The 23,117-nt window shown below is 34.8% G+C and overlaps 1 protein-coding gene and 2 non-coding genes across 3 annotated transcripts; all 3 read right to left on the bottom strand.

Annotated features, from left to right (window-relative positions):
- Nucleotides 1-9,976: 9,976 nt before the first annotated feature.
- Oli (basic helix-loop-helix family member olig) lies at nucleotides 9,977-12,392 on the bottom strand. The gene is made up of 3 exons (XM_088035836.1): nucleotides 11,854-12,392; nucleotides 11,397-11,635; nucleotides 9,977-11,331 (listed from the first exon to the last, which is right to left on the bottom strand). Exons 1-3 carry the CDS (start codon nucleotides 11,983-11,985, stop codon nucleotides 10,890-10,892), a joined length of 813 nt encoding a protein of 270 aa, XP_087891962.1. The 5' UTR covers nucleotides 11,986-12,392; the 3' UTR covers nucleotides 9,977-10,889.
- Nucleotides 12,393-13,091: 699 nt separating this feature from the next.
- On the bottom strand, nucleotides 13,092-13,208 carry TRNAL-CAA (transfer RNA leucine (anticodon CAA)). Its single transcript has 2 exons — nucleotides 13,171-13,208; nucleotides 13,092-13,136 (listed from the first exon to the last, which is right to left on the bottom strand). It is a non-coding gene; the product is annotated as a tRNA-Leu (tRNA).
- A 1,968-nt stretch (nucleotides 13,209-15,176) lies between these two features.
- On the bottom strand, nucleotides 15,177-15,248 carry TRNAE-UUC (transfer RNA glutamic acid (anticodon UUC)). Its single transcript has one exon. It is a non-coding gene; the product is annotated as a tRNA-Glu (tRNA).
- Between the last annotated feature and the right edge of the window lie 7,869 nt (nucleotides 15,249-23,117).

A 23,117-nucleotide genomic window follows, 5' to 3' on the forward strand; every position in this document is an offset into this window, starting at 1 on the left:
TGTAAAACCAGAATATAAATTGTACTTATATTATGCCAATTTCCGTTAACTGTGAGAATCAACTTCTAGCAGATGAGAATATTAGATATGTATTTATAAGCCTGCGTCAGGTCACATTGCACTAATATTAATTAGCTAATTAAACTGTAAATTCCCTTACATGAGCAGTTTAATTTAGAACTGCTTCTTATAATAATCAATGCATGGACCTACAATTATAAATTAAAAAAAGTCTGATTAATTAGTTTGTAAGCTAAATTTAATTGCAACATTCCGGAACAAGATTTAATTTGTCATTTTATCCTTCGAAGGTCTTATACTTTTGATAGATTAAGCAACACGTTGAAGAAGTTTCAGTGGAACATTTTTATACCAAAAAAGTAGAAATCACGTTCACAATTAGAAGAAAAGCGTCATTTGGTGACGCATGTCGACTGGTGGTCATCATGAATCAGCCAGCCACGGATATATCCAGCTGAGAAATGGCAGGTTTACAAAACGTAAGTTGGTTATTTTTTGTTTGGAAATGACGCGGAAATTAATTTAAAATCGTAAATCCAATTTTCAGAATTGGTAAACGCGCCAATTTTTATAGTAGAATGTTGTACCTCTGCACATATTACATATTTTCGTATAAATGCAGCGCAGTGCTCTTCAATTGCTCCAGGGATAAAGAAAAAACAAAGTAATTACACACAATTTATAAATTTGAAAGGCTTCGATTAGCTTCAATACTCTAAATTTACTACTTTATGAGAGTAATATTTTAAATTGACATAGGGTGAATCGGGGCAATGCGGCCCGATTGCTCAAGCGCGCGGCTCATTTCACAAGCAGTGGTCTGATCCAGAACTGTTTCTGTGCGCAAATGTCTGGCAGAATTGACCTCATACGAGCTAATGACACATGAATGAATTAGTTTATTTAATAATGAGCCTGTTTATAGTCTCAAAAATGAAAATTTGAATTATTTCTCGCGTTTATTTCAAAAAATCGAATTACTTGTGTTTTACCTTGACTCAAAACTTTCTGTTTACTCCCACGTGTTACTGATGAAACTGATATCTAGTGGATTCAAAGGGATGGGTATGTATTTCAAATTAATTATTTCTGCTCTATTTCATAAGTTGATCGCAGTGTAACATATTTTCATAAACCGAATTCCGATAAAAATGGGAGCGCGGAACCGCCATTTTCCCCTTTCCTTTGTTCCCCAATAATTAGGAATATTAACGACATTTCCTGCCAACAACCTGCCAATAAACAATGTCATTTCAGTGCAAACCCAGCACGAGAGTAAATTAATGTAAAGCCGGCAAAATAGCCCACGGCGAAATGAAATTGTATAATAATCAGGTCACGGCAAAACAAAATGCGAAAAAATTCGCGCATCGCCGAAGAAAACCGCTGTGCGCCGAAAAAACCCGATGTCACTTCGGTTAGTTATGGCGTCGTTGTGTGACGACGCTAGCGTCTGTGCAACGACGTCGTCGCCATGACAACGTGCCGTTGTCACGGCAACCAACTGAACACATTGATTTCACGTATAGACGGAATATATTGCAGCCATATTCCGCGTGAAGTCCAGGGTGGGGGTTGGTAATATTGTTAAGTGTCCCATATATTATGGAATCATTGTTGCGCCCCACATTTAAATTTCGAATTTGATCACTTAACCTCTTTGTGTGTGAATATTTGGTATATTTTCGGGCTACGCGTAAAAACTCGGGGATTTATTGCCTCCTTTAGTAGATTTATCGCTTGTCGTTTTGTCTTTGGTTTATTTCTTAAGTGGGGGAGAATCGCGCTGAAGATTGATGGGGCGAAGAAAATTAATTATTCAAACGAAGAGCGAAGAAGTTTGAGGTTAGCTCGACAAACATGGCTGGTGCTCATTTCCCCGCCTCACCCTACCTAATGCATTCTTTTTTAAATGTAGGTCATGTCTACTTTTTTTTTCGTTACTATGGTTGCAGACGTGTGGGGTTACAAGGGTATTTTTTGCAAAATTTGAGAGACAAGCGCAGATCTGTTTCCATAGCGATTTGTGGTACTTACCTGGAGTAAATAATTGTTGAGTAGGTTTAACATGACACCTGAAGGCGTCCTTAATTCCGTCCCAGTTAAAAAAGAATTTTTAGCACTTTGAGGAATCTACAGGTGTCATCGCAGTGACACCTCACTTTTTAGTAGACATGTTGGTTTATTACGTTATGTACCCAGATTTGCCATAAATAATGTAAGTGCTTGCGAAGTTTCTTGTAGGTGTCACGTAAATATACTGCACTTAAAACCTAGAAGACTATTTACTAACGTCGCCGCTGACTTAAGTAGAAATATGCGATTGCGATCGGATTAGGAAAAAGCGACTTTGAAGGAAACGTGTCGCTGGGGGGTCTTATCTAATGACCGACATTCGCAATGGTACTTATACTGGTACCATTGTCAAGTTTCCAAAGATACTTTGTTGGTAATAAGCGACTTCTTCGTCCACCTTAACATTCGATACGCATAAAACCAAATCACACTCGTTGCCCGAAACACGATACGATACTTTGGGTAAAACTTGGAAAACTATAAATCGATTTATATCGGTGCTAGGGTGTGTGATTTGCAGTCGCAGAGGCCAGAATGACACTTTTAGCCAACGCTTGACCGCAGCCACAAAAATAGTTTTATACCCCATTGAATTCGTGACACCGGTTATTATTTCAGTGAAAAATCTACGTCTTTTTTCCCTTTTTTGCTTTCAATGGAAATTTTTATGAATTAACTCTGTCTTAAACTTACATAAGCGTATGAAATGAGCCACTTGTTGCATACTGTGATATTTAATTCAATCACGTAAATATTGTTATGTTGTTTTTTAATATTCTGTGTTGGCTACCCGATCAATTAAAATAGAATGAAACTATTTGCAAGCGTTGTTGTTCAAAAGTGGTGTAATTAAAAGCGTTCAAAAGATTAGATCGGTAATTATTTTAATTCAATAATTTAATTTCAACACTTGTTCAAAATTGATGTGGTGTGCGTGAAATTCATTTGAAAGGACTTTCATTACACGTATGGAAATATTTTTTTGGTACATACTTTACGTACTTTCACAAAATTAATTAGGCAGGCGCTAAAATTTTATTGATAGTTGTTATAGAATTTGCTATTTTAGTAAATTCTAAGGAAAAGTAAAGAAGTAAATTTAAAGCGGAAATTTTGTTTAGATTTGGAATATTTACCATTTTTACTTTTTTCAAATTTCTACTTTTAACTTATTGCAGTCTTATAATTTAAAAGAAAAGAAATTTGATGCACTTTATAGAACAAGCTTTTAAAATTATCGCATTCACCATTTTTAACCGATTTTTTAGCATCCATATTATTTAATTTTTTTTTTAAATTAGAATTTTTGGATATTTTTTTTCTTTATTGTTTGAACAATAGAAGTAGATTAATTTCTCACTACACTGAAAGTTTCAGAAAAAAATTAAGCTACGTAGATGACGCATCCACCATATTACAGAATCTTAAATTAATAAAAAGTGTTAATGTAATAAATATTTGCAAAGTGGTCGTATTTCTGACTAACAGAAACATTGTGTGTTGAAGTATTTTTGTTGGAAGAAGCAAATTTGAAACAGATTTTTACATATTTCTACGGTTTATATTTTCTAATTTTCTCTCAATATTTTTAAAATGTTTTTGTTTTTGTGTTTTACCAATTGAAAGCTACCAGAAAATGGATTAACTAAAACTAAAAAGAGCTAAAATTTTATTTGTAAACAATAAGAAATTGAAAGTTTTTGCTACTATTTAAAGAATTTGTATTTTTTTTCAATTCTATGGAAAACTAGGTCGGGTTTTTGTTTAAACACAGTATGTTATTGACTCTTTTAACAACTGAAAATTAGATTTTTTGGCACAAACAGATTTAAATAGCTGACCCACTTTTTTTGAAGTAATTTTAGACATTTACATTTTCTGTGAATATTTAGAATTTTTTTTTGTGTTTTACTAAATATAAAATACAAGAAAATTGCAATATTTTGCAAAATTAATTGTTTTAAACTAAACTAGAAACTTTACTTGGAAAACAGAACTGGCGCATCCACCAAATTTAATCACATTTTAAAATTATTTTTTTGTGGATACTTGCAAAATTTGTTACCCATTTTTTAATAAAGTTTTAGCAAAAGTTGGATTCAAAAGAAGTAAAAATAGTAAATTTCGCAGATTTTATTGCGATTTCTAACGCTAATTACCAGAATTAAAGATTTTTTATTCAAACAATACAAATTACTTTGTTCCCACAATAAAAATTTCTAAAAACTGTTTTTCCTGCGTTACACAATTCTGGTTTAGCAGCGTTAATAAGCATGTTTAAATTAGTAAATTTTCGAAATTATATCGTCATAGCGTTAAAATGAACAAAATTACATATATTTTGTTTAAAAAAATGCAAAATTTTTCGTTGGATAAATAAAATTTGTGTTTCCTACGTTACAATTTTTTAATTTGACAGAGTTAACAAACATATTTAAACTAGTAAATTCCTCAAATTATATTGTCATAGTATTAAAATTACTAGAATTACAATTTTGCGTTGATTAATTATGTAATTTTGGGCACATCCACCATTTATAGATCATTTTAAAAGTTTGGATTGTTACTAAATCTGTGAATATTTGCAAAATTAGTCGTTTCACACGAGTAACGTTAATATTAGTAAATTAAAATTGAAAAGTAATTTAATTAGTGCAATAACAAAACAAATAATACTCCAATTTAATTTTAATTGATGATTTAATTTGTTATTTAAACTTTTTTTACCCTCATTCTCTCTAACACAAAATCCTTATTATAAATATCTCATAAACTGGATAAGACATGAAATTTGCGGTTTAATTTTAATCTAAAATATGAATAGACACAGTCTGGTGAGATTGTATCAGTTTTTGGGAAATTAAACTGCTTCCAACTTTTGGAATGTTCGTACAACTTTAAAATGATCATCGTAATTTTTAACGCCGATGAAATTAAGCACAACAAATCGACAATTACTTGCTTCATCGTCTAGAAACACCTTAACCAGTGAAGCTTACAAATTTGCTTTCCAACTCTCTATATTAATAGGAGCAATTAAATCTGATTAATGCTGGATTCAACTTTGAAAGTTTTAATCAAAACCTACACGACATTCTTACCATATAAAATATAAATCAAATTTATTTCAGCGAGGTAATTACTTAAATGGGTCGATTTCAAAAATGGTATTGTGCGTGACACGTTAGAATTACTTTTATAAATATAGACAAGTAAAATTTTACATCAAGGTAAGAAATCAAAGGCCAAGTAATCACCCAGGATCATGAGCACTTCTCGTATAGAAAAAAATGATTAATTATGAACAAACGGTGACTAGGTCAAACGTAAAATGTCTGTCTTTTTTATGGTTTAATATTGTAGAGTAGTAGTCATAAAAACGGATGTCCACATTATGAAGAATTTTTTACAGTAAGCAGGAATCAACACCCGCAATAAATTGATTCAGCCAAGGAAACACTGGCGCGAAAGGGTCACAGGTCAAAGGTGGGAGCTGAAGAAATTAATAGTCAGCGGTGCCGGCAATAGGATGCCTTCTGTATCTTTTTTGCCACACCAGCCTCTACAAATACTCTGTCATTCTTAAAAAGACATTTCTAAATGCACATGATCACACCGCTAGAAGAAACAAATCGAGTCAATCTATAAAACTTGCAAAAGCTTGTTTTCTGTCGAATAAATAGAGCTTTTTCTACAAAGATCCTCCTGCATATTTTACCCTCTTTACCACCTTGAGATTTCACCACAAGTGCATTTGATCGAACTTTCGTCAAACAAATCGGCGGAGCGTGAAGACGTCACGCCAAGAATTAATTTGTTCGACAATTTGAGCTTGACGTACCTGGACTCGAATTTATGAGCTCCGAAGTCGACTTTTTCGTGTGCAACGAGTATTTTAAGAAAGTGTGTAACAATAAATTCGGGCTTCTACGAACTCAACATGGGTAATTTTCAAGTATTAATAGAAAGTTTTGTAAAAATAAACGGACGCTAAATATGAGGAAGATTATTATTTTTAGACGCCTTTTGGTCCTAAACTGAGTGATAAAAACAGACCTTTTATCTAACGCGAGATCGAGAAAAAATATTACCAACCTGTGTGATGTGCCGGCTGTCACGTTGGAGCAGTGGTGCTGATCGGGGGCGGCTGTCGACGTCGGAGGCGGCAAGACGACTGAAGTAAAGCCATCGGCGACATGGTACATATCTGATAGCGATTACCGATCCTGCAGAGGTTCGCGCATAAGCACTGGACACCTGCTTTCTAGTCGCTACACTTCGCCAGGACTTCGTCCTGAAACCCCTCGAACCAAGGATAATTTTCTCCTCAACACAAAGGAATCTGCCGACGCGCGATATGTCTTTTCTTTTTTCAGTCTGCGCAAACTGGTCGATGTGTTTATGAAGCTGTCAAGTTGAGTCTTGTTGTCGATGTTCATAGTTTTGGACAAATATTGCCAGAATTCTTTTAGTTTTGTGGGTGGAAGCTTTCGGGCGATGGAATGAAAACTTACAGACACAATCTAAATCTTCGGGGAGTTTCCATTTTTATTCTTGTACGTATTCAATATAAATAATAAGTAAAGGTGTTGATATTTTTATTAATTACTATCTTACCTCTAATAATCGCAAACAGAATTAAATTAAAGGCAATGACTAGTCACTGAAAGTATTTTTAGCTACAGGCTATGATTACGTTGTTTTCTTTTAGATAAAGTTGAGCAATTTTTCCCGAGAACGCTGAAAACTGTTTTACTATAAATGGGTCGAGTAGGTTTTTTTTTAAACACAATAGATTTCATTTTTACCTTTTTTATTCTACCAGACTGAGAAACTTCATTGAAATCTCACAAAACCCACGAAGATTACTTGACTGTTATTCATTGAGCGAATTGTACACTTCTAAGGTAAGCATTCGCTACATCTGAAAATTGATTTATTTTTGTTTTAAATATTTTCTCTAAGCAACTAATCATCCTTATAGCTTTTCATACAGTTTTATATTGTACTACTTTTAGCCTCCACCGCTTTTTGATAGGATTCATGAAATCGTAACGTTTTTATGGCGGCTAAAAATCATGTTGAAACTCATAAAGTGCACCAAATCTCATTTGGCTGTGTTTTCATCAGTGAAATAAACGGTTCCGTTTTTCAGGGAACACGCAAGATTTTCTTAATTTATTTAGAATTTTTTTATTCATGAGACGAGTCTTTTTTGCATTGGATCTTAAAGTCTAATTTTTTGACTCAAGATTTTACATTTCCAAGATTATTGAAAGGCTGGAAATGCTTTGCAGATTGTAGATCTATTTTTTGTATTTCCAGATTTTACTTATATTCTCTAATATTCTCTATTTTCTCATCGAATTAATTGACTGCCTAGCTGAGCTTGGGCAAAACTGTTAAATTCCATTTGAAAGAGCCACATAGCAATAATAGATTATCTCTTAAAAGATGTTGATTTAATAGAGAATCAATCACTTGCCTTGTAATTATTACCTCTCCATGTAATAAGCCGCAATTAATTGTCCAAGTCTTCTCTATCTAAATTATAATTAATTACAATACAAAATCCATAATTCACTCTTTCCTACTTGAATTTAAATCACTTCCTGTATCAAAAAATCTCGCCATAACTCACCCTTCATATTTCGAGTGACATTCGCGTATATTATTTATTAACATTTCAGAGCCGTTTTTATTTGGTGTTTACTGTTCATTCAATCAAATTGCATGAGTATTTTTTGCAACGTGACATGAAGAATTTCCAATAATTTGAAACGGAATTTTTTATTCATGATTTCCCAACGGGTGAGACTGTATCACGGTGGAAATTAATTATCGGTTTGACTATACTGTTATGTCGTAGTAAAATGACAGTAAAATCGCGCTATAAATCCGACTTCGTTTATATGGGCTATAAAGTCATGACCTGCGACAATTTAAATCGCATTAAAATAGTAGCTAGGATGTATGCGAATTTTTTCGAGGACCCTGTTGACAGGGATAGGGCGTTAGGTAAAATAACTCCCGTCCCAACCCAAGAATTTTGGTAGTAATTGGGTTTAAAAACGACGAATTGATGACACAACTCACTCTCTTACAGACACATTAATTTCCTGAAAACCAGACGGTTTTATAAATCGACATTTTTTGTCGAAACAATTTCCCACAAGGCTTTCGTCCAAATCGATTTAAATATTCAACAGTCTTCGCTCAAAGAACTAAAAAAGCACTTTTGCTGGTTGAATTACAACTGACGATTGATGATGGATGATCGGCTACTTAAAGGTGGAGGTGGGCTTTTTGTATATTTGATTGTGGATTTCAGTTGAGGAGTGATTTTTATTATAGGCTTCGAAGAGAAATGATTTGGTGCTCTTGGAAAGAAGTTTGATGAGTTTTTTAGTCCTCACTAAAATAGGTCGCAGAAGTACAAAGAAAAGCGTCAAGTTTTTATGGTAACAGGATAAATTGGACAACTTGTTCAGTAATGGACAGCCACCCGAAAAGGTTTAAAAGAGAGATTTTGTTTTGGGGAGTTTTTGGTCCTCTTTGAAGACACTTGAAATAGAATATTTTCTTCGTATAATGCTCATAACAATATTCTGAAAATCGTTTTAATACTAAGGTTAAAGAAAAAAATTTGACCAAGTTATTGGTCTTCATTTTACCAAAATTTCATGCAGAATTCAAAACTGTCCTAATTTTTTCCGTACGTCAACAAATAACTAAATATGAAGCGATCAAAATTTTAGCTTGAGAAATTTCGGCGATTTAACCGATAAAAAAATTGTTCTTTTTTTGTTTTTTTTTTAAATCGCCCTTCGTAAACTACTTGAACTACCGATCTGAGATTTGGGCAGGTAATCGATCTCGTGCTGCTTTTTTCGATTAGTGTATAACTCAAATGTATTTAACGTCTTTTTTACCTCCATTTTTTTTTTAAGTCCCATAAAACATTTCCTAAAAATCTATTTCAGTCCATTTATAGTTTATTTGTAGCGCAAAATGAACTTAAGTTATTAGTACCCATTTCACGCATAATTTCACAGAGGATCTAAAACTATGGTATTTTTTTCATACGTCAACAAATGAGTGAATTAGAAGCGATTGACATTTTGAATAGTCGCCAATCACTAAAATTTCTAAAACTATGGAAAATACGAAGCTGTGATTTTTCCTTTAGTTTTTCTCGCACTTTTGATGCTGATAATCGAATCTAACTTATCCGAAATTATTTCAACCCTTTTTATGGTGTTGTCACACTAATATGGGTCGTATTGGCCCGAGAGGTTGTTACAATTTTCTTATTACGACTTCGACTATCTTACGTCGACTTATATATATTTGTGCCGTTTTCAATTTTACCTTTATCATTCGAAATGGAAAATTCGTAAATAAAACCATGAGAGAGTTCAAGTGAATGCACTAATCAATACTATCTATCTAGCAGTAGGAATCTGTAAAATCGTGACCGAAAATTTAAAGCGTCTAAAAAATCAATTTGAAAAATTCGGGGGACTGAAACGTTTTGAAGATTCTAGAACTTTATTTTGAAAATTTAAAAATTTTATAATCTAAAGGCAATTTGAGCTAATTACAAAACGTTTCAAGCCCAAATCATTAACACAATGTAAATAAAAAAAAATTTGACATATTCACAAAATGTAAGATTGTAAGAACTTTTAAATAGTTTGAGAAACGTAAATCTAAAGATTTTATTTGTACAAATAATAAAAAATTCGTAAATTTCTCATGTTTTCCACTCTTTATTGACTTTATCAGTCAGCACGCTTTCTAAATGTTAATACCTCTTGCACAACATGCAAAATAAATTCTTGCATTCTTGCTCTCCATGTCTCTAAAAACGCGATAATTAAATAGACACTGACTTTATTTCCCTATCTTTTACAAATGTAACTAACTAAAATATACATCACACATTACTATGTCTTACAATTGACTAGATTGTTACAAGATTGGACATTTAGCAGTTAAATGCTAGAATAAGTTGATTGTTAAAATCCTTAGTATACCTATGGATGTTATTGCTGAATTTTTGATTACTTTAATATTGCTTTCGTTTTATTACTCATCAGACTAGCAATTATCACTTTACTACATATAAAACTATTCTGACTAGAATCTATCTCTAAAATCTTACTTGAATCAGAATGGTAGTAACAACAATACAGTAAAACTTTATAGAAAAACAGTTTTTCTTAGATGAACCACATCTTCGAGTTTACAGGAAGACTAGCACAAATTAGAATTTTGAACTCGACAAAAATGAGTCACGACGTCTTTAGAAAGTACAAAAGCTAATAAATGCAAGTAAGTTAATATAAAACAGATAATAAAAAAGACTGTTCGCAATGAATGCATGACACATTTCTTATTGTTGCCACAACAATGCGAGGCAAATTTAATTTAAAAATGAATGTGTTTCGATTAAATTTTTTTGTGAATATTGTAGATAATCTTTGGCTATTTCTAGCACTTCATACTTTGTAATTTGACCTGGTTCCTACAACGGCAATCAATGAATCGAGATCGTATAGAGTCGACAAAATACATCCTAAAAATCTCAATTATATCATTTATTCACAAAAAAATTGTGAAATAATTGTTACATCAACATTTGTACTAGTCTTGAATAATTACTAAATAAATTTGAGTTTCAGTCACAACCATTTTCAGCATAAAACGAGTTATACGCAACTACATATCTTCACTCCAGAAATCTAAATACATTTTAACCTAAAATAAAAGCATTTTTGAGCAACCTTTCACATTGTTGAACCTGAGCTCCCATTATTATTCCCTTCACTATTTCTAGCATTTTCAGCTTGAAGAGCTTGTTGTTGCTGAAGAAACTTTGCAGCTGCAGGAAATCCTTGTAGATCAAAGCCTGGTGGAGCAACAATAGCGGCTCCTCCACCAGTCCCTTGCAAGTATGCAATTAATCTCTTCATCTCTTCAAGTGCATTCGCTTGCATAAGTATATAGTTTTTGGCTAAGAGCAAAGTAGCAATTTTAGATAACTTTCTGACCGATGGCGAATGAGCATAAGGAATCACAGCTCTTAGTTCATCCAATGCATCGTTCAAATCGTGCATCCTTCTCCTTTCTCTTGCATTGATGTTAAGTCGGACGGATTTTCCTTGTCTGTTCTTTCCTTTGGAAGGATTGGCATTTTGGGAATTCTGCGAAGCGCGGGAATGCTGCGGTCTGAAAGGAGTTTTGAATAATTTATTACTTATTTACTATCTCAAGACGAAATTTCTTCTTATTACCTGTTGGTTTGGCTGTTGTCGGTCGGATCTGGATTATTTTCGTCGGACGGAGGCCCATGGCTGGCGATGTTGGGTTGACAGCCTTGGAAGTAGAAACCACCTAATCCCACTGCACCCAAAGGGGTTCGTCTACCGGGAATTTGACCCTCTTCAGTCGAGCTTGAGGTAAAGGGAGCAAAGTTCGTTTGATCTAAGGCGCCAGACGATGAACTTGGACCACCAGTTGTTGACGAGCCGCACTGAATTCAATTAAGTGTTTAAACATGTGAGAGTTATTACAACAGTTAATTGGTTTACGGTTTAGGTGGCGAGGATAAAATAGGACTTGACAGCTTTCTTGCTTCTAATATATCAAATATGAGCTCTAAGTTAATAAAAGAGGCCATTACAGGACGATATTAATTCTGATTTTGTAATAAAAAAACTACTTGATTAATTTTTCTTTAGCAGTACATACATTGCCTTGCCACCCCCATGCGGGGGCAGAACTCCCTCGCAACCATTGCGGTGGCTGTGCTATTGTCCGTGAGATGGGGTGAATTGTGGGTTCGTCACCTTCTGAAGAAGATTCGCACTCAAACGACTTCATTTCTTTTTCTTCGAATTCACAATCCACCAATTTCAATCAACGCACTTTCATTTTATCAATCCCCTAAATAATACTTTTTTCACGATAAAAAAATCAATGTTGATTTAATTTAGCTCCGACCGTTTTATTCGCCCACTTTTTTAAATATTGATTTATGATAAAATTGCAACAAATTTTTGGTTACATTAAAGTTACATCCACGCATTTGCCGGTCGTTTCCACTGTCCTGGTTTTACAAAATTTGATTTCATTTAAACACGACAAATTAATTGTTTAGTCACTTTGTTTTTATTTTTTGTTGTTTGTTTCATGTAATTGTCATTGTAAACTCTACCACTAAACACTAGATGTTGAACTAGACGCGAAAAATTGACAGATGCGACCCCATTGAGAAAACGCTTAGGGTTGAAGGCAGTGGCGTCGCATTACAGCTGAGTTTTGTTTAATCGTTACGAAGCAATTGGACGATAATAAGACAGAGGCAGATGATTACAAAATTGTGTGTCTAAAACCAAAAAATTGCAGATAAACTGATTGTATTTTTTGGTTTGGATTTTATTTATCTATGATTTTATGCTTTAACTCGCAAACCGAATATATTTTTCATGCCATTATGCAAACGGGCATCTAGAAACGTCGCTCATTTTAATTTAAACCCCGATTAATTTATTAATCAAATCTGTTTCTTATAATTATTATGGAACAATCGGAACAAAAAATTTTAAATTTTGGCGCATCCACCATTTTTGCATGATTAAATACAACTTTCTTAACTAAATTTTAACAAGACTTTTAGAGTTCTTTCAATTGATATTTTCGTCTTTCGTCTTCGTTCAGTCGCCGCCACTGATTTTATAGCTGTTTTGTTCCAACCCCTCATCCGACAGGAGCTAAAGCGAACAAAAGAGAATGCCGTCACCATAGTAACGAGGGGAGGAGCTTTTCGTTATGTTTTCAGGGCTGCCACTCCACAGTGTCGTTACCAACCAACTAAAATAAAAATTCTGGAATCGTTTATAATGAAAGACGTCGCACTGGAACGAGTTTTGTATTGACATTATTATAATTTCATTTTGTTGTGATGAAATAAAAAGTAAAAAAGGATGTGTCAGAAGTGGGATTCGAACCCACGCCCTCAGAGAGGACCAGAACGCTCATTTTAACCTGCAATGCAGGCAAGGGAACCTTGAGTCTGGCGCCTTAGACCGCTCGGCCATCCTGACAACTGTGGTTCTGTTGATTTCAATTGCAATAAAAGTCGTCGAGTTGTATGTTTATGTTGTAATAAAATGTAGCTTGTCATTTCTTTAAATTGAAGTCAGAAAAATAATAACTTTGATTTCATTTATTTATTGGAACGCCATTTTAGTACAAATTCGTCCCAGTTGGCCAGTAAAATAAAACAGTGCAGCGACATCTGTGGATCTACTTTAGAACTTTGTGTTTGTCCTAGTTGCAAACAGGATGCTCTGCATGCTCTCAGCCAATAATAATTTTAGCAATGTAATTTTTAATAAATAAATCAAGTTAAATTTAATTTTTAAAAACAGCTAAACCAGCTAAATTTATAATATCAATCGCATGAAATAATTTATGTCGAAAAATTGCGTAAAAATAAAATGAACCAAGCCTCGTGCCATCCATTAAATTTTCATCCGCAGTTGGCTTGCAAAAAATTTCATGTCGTAGCTAACTAACACCACCGCAGCAGTTTTGAGGTATAAAAACTAAATACTTTAGAGATTTGACCGTTTTTGAGCAAGAAGCCGACATACATACGTTCAGAAAAATTTAATGGATCACACCGTATAAAAAATATTACGGTCCTTCTCATCCTCAATCAGCTTTTGCAGCACGAAAACCTACGTCAGCTCCGAATAGTTTGCGACCTTACAGAATTAATTATCTGTCATCTCATTTTCGATGAATATCGATCCGTTCAATTTTAGTTTGTTAACAAGTTTTGTTCAAAAGTACTCAGAATTAATGGTCGTCCTAAAATAAGCTGCTCATGTAAACAAAGAAAAACATTTACGGTACTTCTTAGATTAGTTCGTACATTTTTATTTAATTATTTAAACAGAATGTAAACATAAAATGTTGGGCTTTCATATTTTAAAAGTGTAGGCATTTAAAGCTTCCCCTAGAAACCTTAAAAATCCCTGGATGTTTTCTCTATGCTAGAATTTATAAGTGGTAAACCCAATCAAAGCCCACAAAAGCTCACTTTGTGTGTTTTCGTTGAATAATACAGCATTGTGCTTGATTTCTCGTCCTCCATCGCCCTGTTAATTTATTTATAGTAATCATGGCAGATAGCTTCAGCGTATTTACTTTGTCAATCCAAACTAGAAAAGCTGTGCAGTTTTGGTCATTTATCTGACTGAAAGCTCAATAATTACTCACTCTGTTCGTATTTTGACGAAACAAAAGTACAAAAGCTCACTACATTTCCTCTCGTGGTTTATAACAAGAGAAAAGTGAGAAAAAATTACAGGCAACGATTTATTCTAGGTCGCAAAATCGGGAGTATTTAAGAACCAGGGTGTAGTCGTTTCGCTGCGCGTTTGATTGTTATATTGATCTTATGTTGCTAGGAAACCTACACAGCATCAACCAGTAGCTGTGCCAGGTGCTCATTCAGTATTATTTGCACATACATGTGTAGATGAGCTTTGTAATGTATAAACATAAAAAGAACAATTGGACAGGTACATAGATACAAGCAACAATAGATTGGGATCTCTGTAATTGTCCTTTCCAGGATAAGGACACAATGTAACTTACTTTTTATACGGATAGCATCGATACCTGAATAGAATACTTTGTGTTACAGTTACTGAATAATTAAATTCTAGAATTAAATATTTATCGATTTGCCTGTTTCCTGCTTCAGTAGCTAGTTATAAATAGACGCAGCTTTCAGGTCCTTTGTGGCATTCAGAGTTTTCTGGATGGGGATGCTACACTGTGGACATGTCAAAGAAAGAAATTTATGGATTTTCATTAATTTTGCAGGGAAAGGCTGCCTCGAGTATTATTTACTTATCTTACTTTTAATAAATAACAATATTTATAATACAAGACGTCTTTAGAGATTTAGAATCACAAAAATTGAATTTGTTTTTTATCAGTGTTTATTCCAATTTTCAAATAATTAACTTGAATGTTTTTAAATTAAAAAAAAAATGTTCCGGTACCGGGAATCGAACCCGAGCCTCCTGGGTGAAAGCCAGGTATCCTAGCCACTAGACCATACCGGATTATACGTACAATTTTTCTTCAGTGCAAGATAACTCAAATAATATGTGAAACATTTTAAATTAGAAATTAGTGGCAATCTATTAAAAGAACGCTCGAAATATAATTTTCTATTCTGCTAAATATTCTGACAATTTAAATTTTAAAAGATTTACACTGTCGAGTTTATTTTTAACTAAAAACTGCACAGGACTGTACCTCCGAGAGTGAGGCCCCTTTTATTACGTTTTAGTTAATCTTCAGATCATTTAAATTTTTTCTCGTTTGTCTTGACTTGAAGTCAATTTATAACCATTTAATAAAAAAAAATATTTTTATTTAATAGAAGTATTATATGAATTATATTTATCAAATATTAATTAAATAAATCAAAATTAAAACCAAGGAAAATAATGTTTTGTTTTGTAGCTTCCACGCTTTAAAATTTTAGCCGCAAAAGTACCTAATGGTTAATTTCCAGTATTATCCTGGCGCATCCACCATTTTTACAAAGCGTTTTAATTAGTTTTTAGTTTCCCTAATTTCAATGAGTTTTCTATTTGAACTCAACCGGTCAAAATAGACGCGGGATCCATTAATTATCTTGCTGAAAATTACGACCAAGAAAACAACAAGAAACCCAACTGTCTCTCCGTCTCATAAAATCTCAGTGGAACTTATCTCGGCTTTTAATGAATACTCCAGTTTGTGTTAGACGTAGTTTACAGGTAGCTAATAAACGATGTATTAAAGCAAAACAGACCCGGAAAAAATGCCAGTTTTATAATTGAAAAACGTGGCATCCTTCTCCGACCGATTGTAAATTCGGATAATTTTTAGCATGAATCACGATAATAATCTTTTTTGCTTCATGTTCAATCAACGAATTTGTTTACTCATGCATACAGCTTTCTGTCGGACCAGTTTGCCAATTAGCGATAGCATCCCCATGTGGCCCCTGGCAACGCCCCATCCAACCCCTTTAAATTCGAAATTCCATTCGTTTTAAATTAAATATGTTGATTCCCGCAAAGCATTTTCAGTCTTGCTAAAAACAGGTCTTTGAGAGTAAGAGGGTCGGTATGAAATGAAACGATTTTTATCGAGTAAGAGTCCTGGTCGATGGTGTCTTGGAGAAACGCCGAAAATTTGATCCTGGATGAAAGGGGATAGTTGGGAATTGTTACCACTGATATTGTTTTAGTGGTATATTTAACACAAATCGCACCTTCAGTCGGCAGGATACATACACTGACGTCACAATCCTGGAGCGTCACTATGGAAACCATCTAGGGATGCAGCAATCCATCTTGTTCCTTCCTACTATCCCTCTCTTTTTCCTGTAATTTATTTCAGCACTCCGTCTCCTTCGAGTTCATCAGAGGATCATGAGCGTTATCTCTCTTACTTTTCTTCAATCTATAATTTATTTCCGAGCAAGCCTGTCGTTATTATAAATAGATGAGAATATTCAATTTTTAATTAACTTGGCTATTTGGTCACATGTTTTTATTTATCCCACTTTCAGCAGTTTTCTCGTTGTCAATTTGTTTAATTCTCTTTTGATGCTAGTTTTGCCGTCCTTTTCTCCGAGCTAATTTACATCAAAATTTCCCGGCGTAAACAATGGTCTGCATTTATAACTAGAGCGATTAGCATTCTAAGGGGTTATGTAGAACGAGGGGACTGGGTCCCTCAAGGCAAGTCAGTGGTGGAACATTTATTTTTAATTAGTATCGTCGCTTCAAGCCTCCGGAATATCAACCTAATTAAAATTTTTACATAATGTCGCGGAGCGAATTGAGTTTTCTTTTCAAGATCCTGTCGGAATCCATCAGACACTCGTTTCAATGATGCTGTCCACCACTGATTGCAAACTTTCACCCTCGAGTCGGCTCTTTAAATCAATAGGGGTTACACCCTCCCATTCTGTGAGCGCATTATTTTATGATGGACATGACAAAAGTCGGGGAATTAACGTTAGCATTTTATTTCGTAATTCCGAATGGAAGCTTTTTGCTTACTCAGGATGTATAAACGCGTTCGCTTTAAATCTCGAGTTATGATGTCGCATTCTAATGAAGTGTTTGTACACATGACCTTTGCATGTTGGTCTTGGTATCTCTGCAATTTCCATTTATTCTGATAGAAACCGCAACATGAGGTAAAGAGGGTTTGATGGAATCAAAGTATCCTCTAAATACCGCCGCAGAATATATTAGCTACTTGGAGCATTAATCAAAACGACGACACAATCTTGTAAAAAGTAGTTACCTCAATCTACGTTGAACACTTTCTTTCAAAAAATAACTGGACTCTGGTCAGTGGATTTGAAATTCCGCACGTGCGGGCTTTTCCCCGTCAAACTAATTTAGCAAAGAAGAAAAATGTTAATCCCCTCGTCCCATGTGATCATTTTTTAACAAGTTTTCTCATCAGCAATTTCCCGTCCGTGCTTTTTTGCCGTCGACCCAATCTAGAAAACCTCAAAATGGATGTATTTACATGTGCAGTATTTACGCGTGGTAGTTTTTATTGGTCACCGGAGGCACGAAACCGGACTTAGTGTAAGCTCAGACTGTGTCGGTAACCTTGATCGCTGCTCCGGGCACCCGGAGTCGGCTCTCGTTGCCAAGCAACCCATCCCTGTTCCCCACACGCGATCTCCCGTTATAAAGATGGGAGAGAATTCGATCATTTCAGTAACAAAGAGGCGGTTTCTGTAAATCATTAACCGACACAATTGATGACTGTCGAATCCGTGGGAGGCTTTTGTTTCAAACGATCGTTTCGATTGAAAAGCTACACGGAAACGCCATGAACATGAACATTTAATAACATCCGAGTTTAAGGCGCTGGGTTGGGATTATTCTGTCCTAGGACGTCTAAGTGAAAATGCAAAAATGGAAATTATTTGCTCGTATAAAGTTTTTATGGCGTTGCCCCATCTCTACGCTCCCGAAATGTATCGACCAGATCGACTGATGTTTATGGCCTCAGTTTCCAGGATTGCACCGAGCAGGATTCAATATCCTGCTCGAGCAGGATGCACTGCACGTTCCGTGTTATGCTAATGCAACATTACGTGAAATAAAAAGAGACGGACAATGGAGATGTACGGAAATATCCTGTCTCGGGACGGACACTTGAGACGCTGGAATTTCTTATTAGCTTTTATAGAACTGAAAGTTGGACTTTTATTTTGTAGATTTACTACTTCTGTTTTATATACTTCGGAAAGTGGCACAAATACTCCCTTGACGAGAACAACATTCATTTGCTTATACTTAATTCTCAAGCGCAAATTGGTTCACTATTCATTCACGCTTTATTAAGAGCTTACAGGCCTTCGGGGACTCAGGTGGATTTACTTGAACGAGGAAATGGCAAGCGCTAATTTCTTATTTTGGGCTCGACGATTTTTTCATCAAACCCACACCACCAAATTTTAAATTTCGGATCGTCTTTTACGTTTTTACGCTCAGTATGTGTCGGTTTTATTACCGTTTTACGAGAAATAAATCCGATAAGCGTGCAGGAATTTTTATGAAAATAAAAAACCTTCCATATAAGCACATCCGTCATGTTGGAACAATAGAATAAGCGGAACGAACGTGGTTTCGTTTTGCAGCAAAATACTTGCTTTTTTTGATTTAATAACGCTATTTGCATTCTGACTATTCTGATGAAAAGACTTTGAGTTGCTTGGTTTGTTGATTACGTCTTCAAATTTTTTATACTCAGGTGCTGCAAATTCCTCTACTCTACAGAATTCTTCACATTTCTGGATTCTTTTATTTATTTTTTCCTTAAGTACGTTACATTTTTGCATCTTTTCGATCCTCTACATTTTTTTAGTTCTCTGGATCTTTACGCCTATCAAATTTTTAGATTCATAATGCTTAGATACTTGAAATAAGATTCTTCAGATTCCGTATTAGATGGTTGAGAGCCTTGAAATCTATTAGGTCACTTGGATGCCTCAGATGCATGCCTTTTGAATTGTTTAACTTCTTTAGATCCTCCAATTCTTTGAATTTATCATGTCTTTAAATTCCTCTAGTTTTTGAATTTCTACCTAATTTTCATTTATTATTATATTGTTCATAATTTTCCCATCCCGAGATTCGTTGGATTTTTTCTGACTTTTTAGATCTCCCTCTTTTAAAATAGAATTAAGCAGTATGTCAACATGCAAAAAATAACTTTTACTTAAACGCATTTAATTACTTCTATTTTTTTTTTGGTATGATGTATTTTCTTGCAAGATTGCAACACTTTCCCAAAATTCTCTTCGCAAGAATATAGTCAACAAGTTCAATTTTTTCTGCAAACTCAAATCCAATTTAAGTTTGCAATGTTTGCGAGTAAATCCGCTGAAATTACTTTCAGACGGCGGTTTAATAGAAGTTCTGAAACAATAAATGCCGTTTTAAGAAGATTCATTCTTGGATTCGGTTTTTCAATTGAAACGGACGGGCAATACAAGTACGAAGCACTACTTTCTGAAAATTACCACCTACGCATTACTGTGTTAAAACCCGCAATCTTCTGGTGAAAAGTTTCGCATTATTCACCAGTCTTTGTCTTCATTTTCTGCTCTCTACAGGAATAACTATACTTAGAAGAACATCAACGTTGACGAAAGCTCCGGAAGCGACTATAAGAAGCATTATCTATTATAATGTCTAAAATGAACAGCAAACAATCTCTTGAAAGGATGATAATATGCAGATAAAACAAAAACTCTTGAAGTTCGAGTTACTGTAGAAGGAAAAGAAAAGAGTTTGCACTAGTTTAATAGGGAAATGCACAAGCTAATCAAGTTTTGGAATGAGGATAAAAGGAACTCTGAAGTGTTTCCATATATAAATAAATTTATGTGAAGTCTAGACTCGGGAAAATTGGTATTTATGGGCCCCAGTTTTGAGAAAGAAACCGTCTGTCTTCGGGGTAACAGAAAATAAATTAGAAAAAATTCCCTTGAATGTACCAAGTTGCATCGTAGCACAAGTACCGTGAAAACTTTCAAAAGTTGGTCGAAGTTTCTGAATTAATTTGAAGCGGTTCCCGCACTATGTAACTCCTTATTCAACGCCACAAGATTGTCTTATAAATAAAATTTCCTCACGAAATTGCATGAGCGCCATATCAAAGAACTCTGTCAGAACAAAGCGTTTGGAGCGATGACATATTGCTCCTTTGAAAGAAAACAAGAAGGTAAATGGGCGTACCTTTTTTATCCAGAATATTTCAGGAATGTACGAATTTGTTTGTTGAAATATTTTCATCAGATATTTCTGTATTAATCCATTCGAATGAAATAAACGTTTTTTGCTAGAGTCTGTGTGAGCACATAATTTCCATCCTGTCGCAAGCAAACTTCAGCTCGAGTTTGATTGATTGAAAACATAATTGAAACTCGTTTAATGCAGGTGCAAATATGGATCGCTGAAAATGTCCTGAAAAGGCGTCTAATTCCGCAACAGTTTCCTTTTATTTTAAATTCCCGCTGTTAAAATCAAGCGCATGTGCCATAAACCAATCGATGGACGCATATGCTGGGGGCAAATACAAACCCACCCCTGCCAAAAGCAAAACTACCACAGTTTCCCATCGGTTCAACAAAGAACAGTTCTAATTACGCCAGTGATTCTCTTGAAATTAATTAAACCCGTCTTGTGCCGTGATTTTTGGTGCTCGCTATTCTCGGGTAAGTACCGGAATTGTGCCGATTTTGAGGGGCGAGAATTGGTACACAAAGCCCGGCTGAAAAGTTATTCGCATAATAAAAATCGCCGGCAGTTGCCAAATTTCTCGCAAAACAAAATACACGCGTCCAATGGCGAATAGCCGGCTGGGGTACGATTTCAAGTGGGGATGGAGGAGGGGTGGAAAGGGGTGAAAAGCTTGCGCATGGGGTGGAGAACGACATGACGCCCGCCGCGACGGCACAGATAGTGAGTAGACTGACTGGCGTCTACAGGTCTAGCGTGTCTGACAGATTTTTGGTACTTGGTAAGTCATTATTATAACCTTATCTGTGGTAGTTGTAGTTAGTTGTGTTTGTTGAAGTTTAGGGTGCTTGGTAACGGCGGCACTATCCTTACTAAGATTTTCCGACCCTTCAACTTTTCCTTTAATCGGTCTTACATATACTTATACTCACGCCATTCAAATTTCACCAGAAACACGAACCTTCCTAAGAATTTTATTTAGTGGTGCTAAAATCGCGCATTCAATTTCACTTGCAGAAGTCAGCTAATTTTATTCAATGGGTGAGAATAAGAGATAAGATAAGCGCCCCAACTTCGGTAATGATAGTTTGATAATATAATCACAGCGATTGTACAACACGATTTTTTTAAATTATTGTGACAGTGCTTTGTAGTCCACGAGTGCTAAGTCCAGCAGCTGTTACCGCAGGGTGTTGGACCATATTTTATTCTTTTTTTCGCTCTGCATATTCGGAAACAACGGGCAACCCCCAACAATTAGCATTGATTTTTATATTTATACACCCTGATTGAGGTCAGAATGTGCATTTGCTCTATTTAAAGTTGAGAGACTAAGGTTAGGTTATCACGTGGTATCATGATTGTCAAGAAAGTCGGGTTTATCGATTACCGCATGCGGTTACGGCTAAGAAGAGTTTACTTTTATTAAATCGATTTTAATGTGATAGGTACGGAATCACTTTTATTCCATCTGCATTAACCTTAAAATGTAGCCCAAATCCATGTTAGCACGGTGTTAGAGAAACCCTTCTACTCGCGTTGTTTATTTCCATGGATTGATGGATTAGCAACTTCCTTGCGTTTCTTTTGTACGGTTTCTGTACAGTCGTGTCGATATCTTATGACGTTAACACCCTGGAAATTAGCCTCACCCGTCATTTTTGGGCCCAAAACTTGAAACTCCATGCGCATGCGCTGCTATTTTTAAGTGTGTTTTATTCAAACGGAACTGAAGGGGAAGGTGGAAAAGAATCCCATTAGTCCCTCCAGTAACTCCGCCACTGTATGTGTTCAAGTGCACTTGATTGCTCTTAGCTTTAATTAGTTAGTGATAGCTTTGTAAGTACTCTGAGTTTGGTAACTAATGTTAACTAGTGTCACAATTTATTTCAAATTAGTGCTCGTCTTAATAGCAGCGACTTCTATAATACAGTAATCAATGGCTCGTCCTTTTCGTTAATAATTAAAAATATTGGGGTGGAAAAACAGGTCAGTTTTAGAAAGGAATCGTTGTTCAACCCTTAGATAACGTTTTATTTAAGGGAATGCTTCGTGTTTTGAATTCAGAGAATGAAAACTCACCTTTGTTGAAAAAGGGGTGTGTGCCAATTAAAAGTAAAAGTATCGGGGACACCTATCTTATTTCTTTATTTGGATGAAAATTCAAGACGATAGCACTCGGGAACTTTTTGACGAAACTTCTGGACTTGATAAACCCTTTGGATACTTTAAAGGATCAGGTAGTTAGATTTTTGTAGAATTGTACCAAATCTTCTAGTTGCAAATTTGTAGATGATTTGTTAGCACCCTGTCTTGTTAGTTTGTTGTGTTGGTTTAGTTAAGAAAATTTTGCTTTTTAGTCATGTTAACACTGTCATGGTAAGAGTGTCAATTAAGTAATTAGCAGATTAATTAGTAATTGAAAATGCAAGCCTTAGTAGCCATAAATTATTTCTATTAAACTCACATACTCAACATTTCGACTTTTATTAATTCCTTTTAAAAACTTCCAATCTAACGTTTAATAAAGTTAAAGTGATGTTTTTCAGTAAATCTTTGAAACAGTTTTGATGAGAACATTTAAAAAAAAAATTACATTTTACAATAGTGCCTCCGGTCCGATTTAAAAGTTGAAGCTTCTACTTTTGGCTTTCT

Source organism: Gnatocerus cornutus, chromosome 5 (assembly GCF_029298725.1).
Source record: "Gnatocerus cornutus isolate USDA-ARS CGAHR chromosome 5, icGnaCorn1.1, whole genome shotgun sequence".
Lineage (NCBI taxonomy): Eukaryota > Metazoa > Arthropoda > Insecta > Coleoptera > Tenebrionidae > Gnatocerus > Gnatocerus cornutus.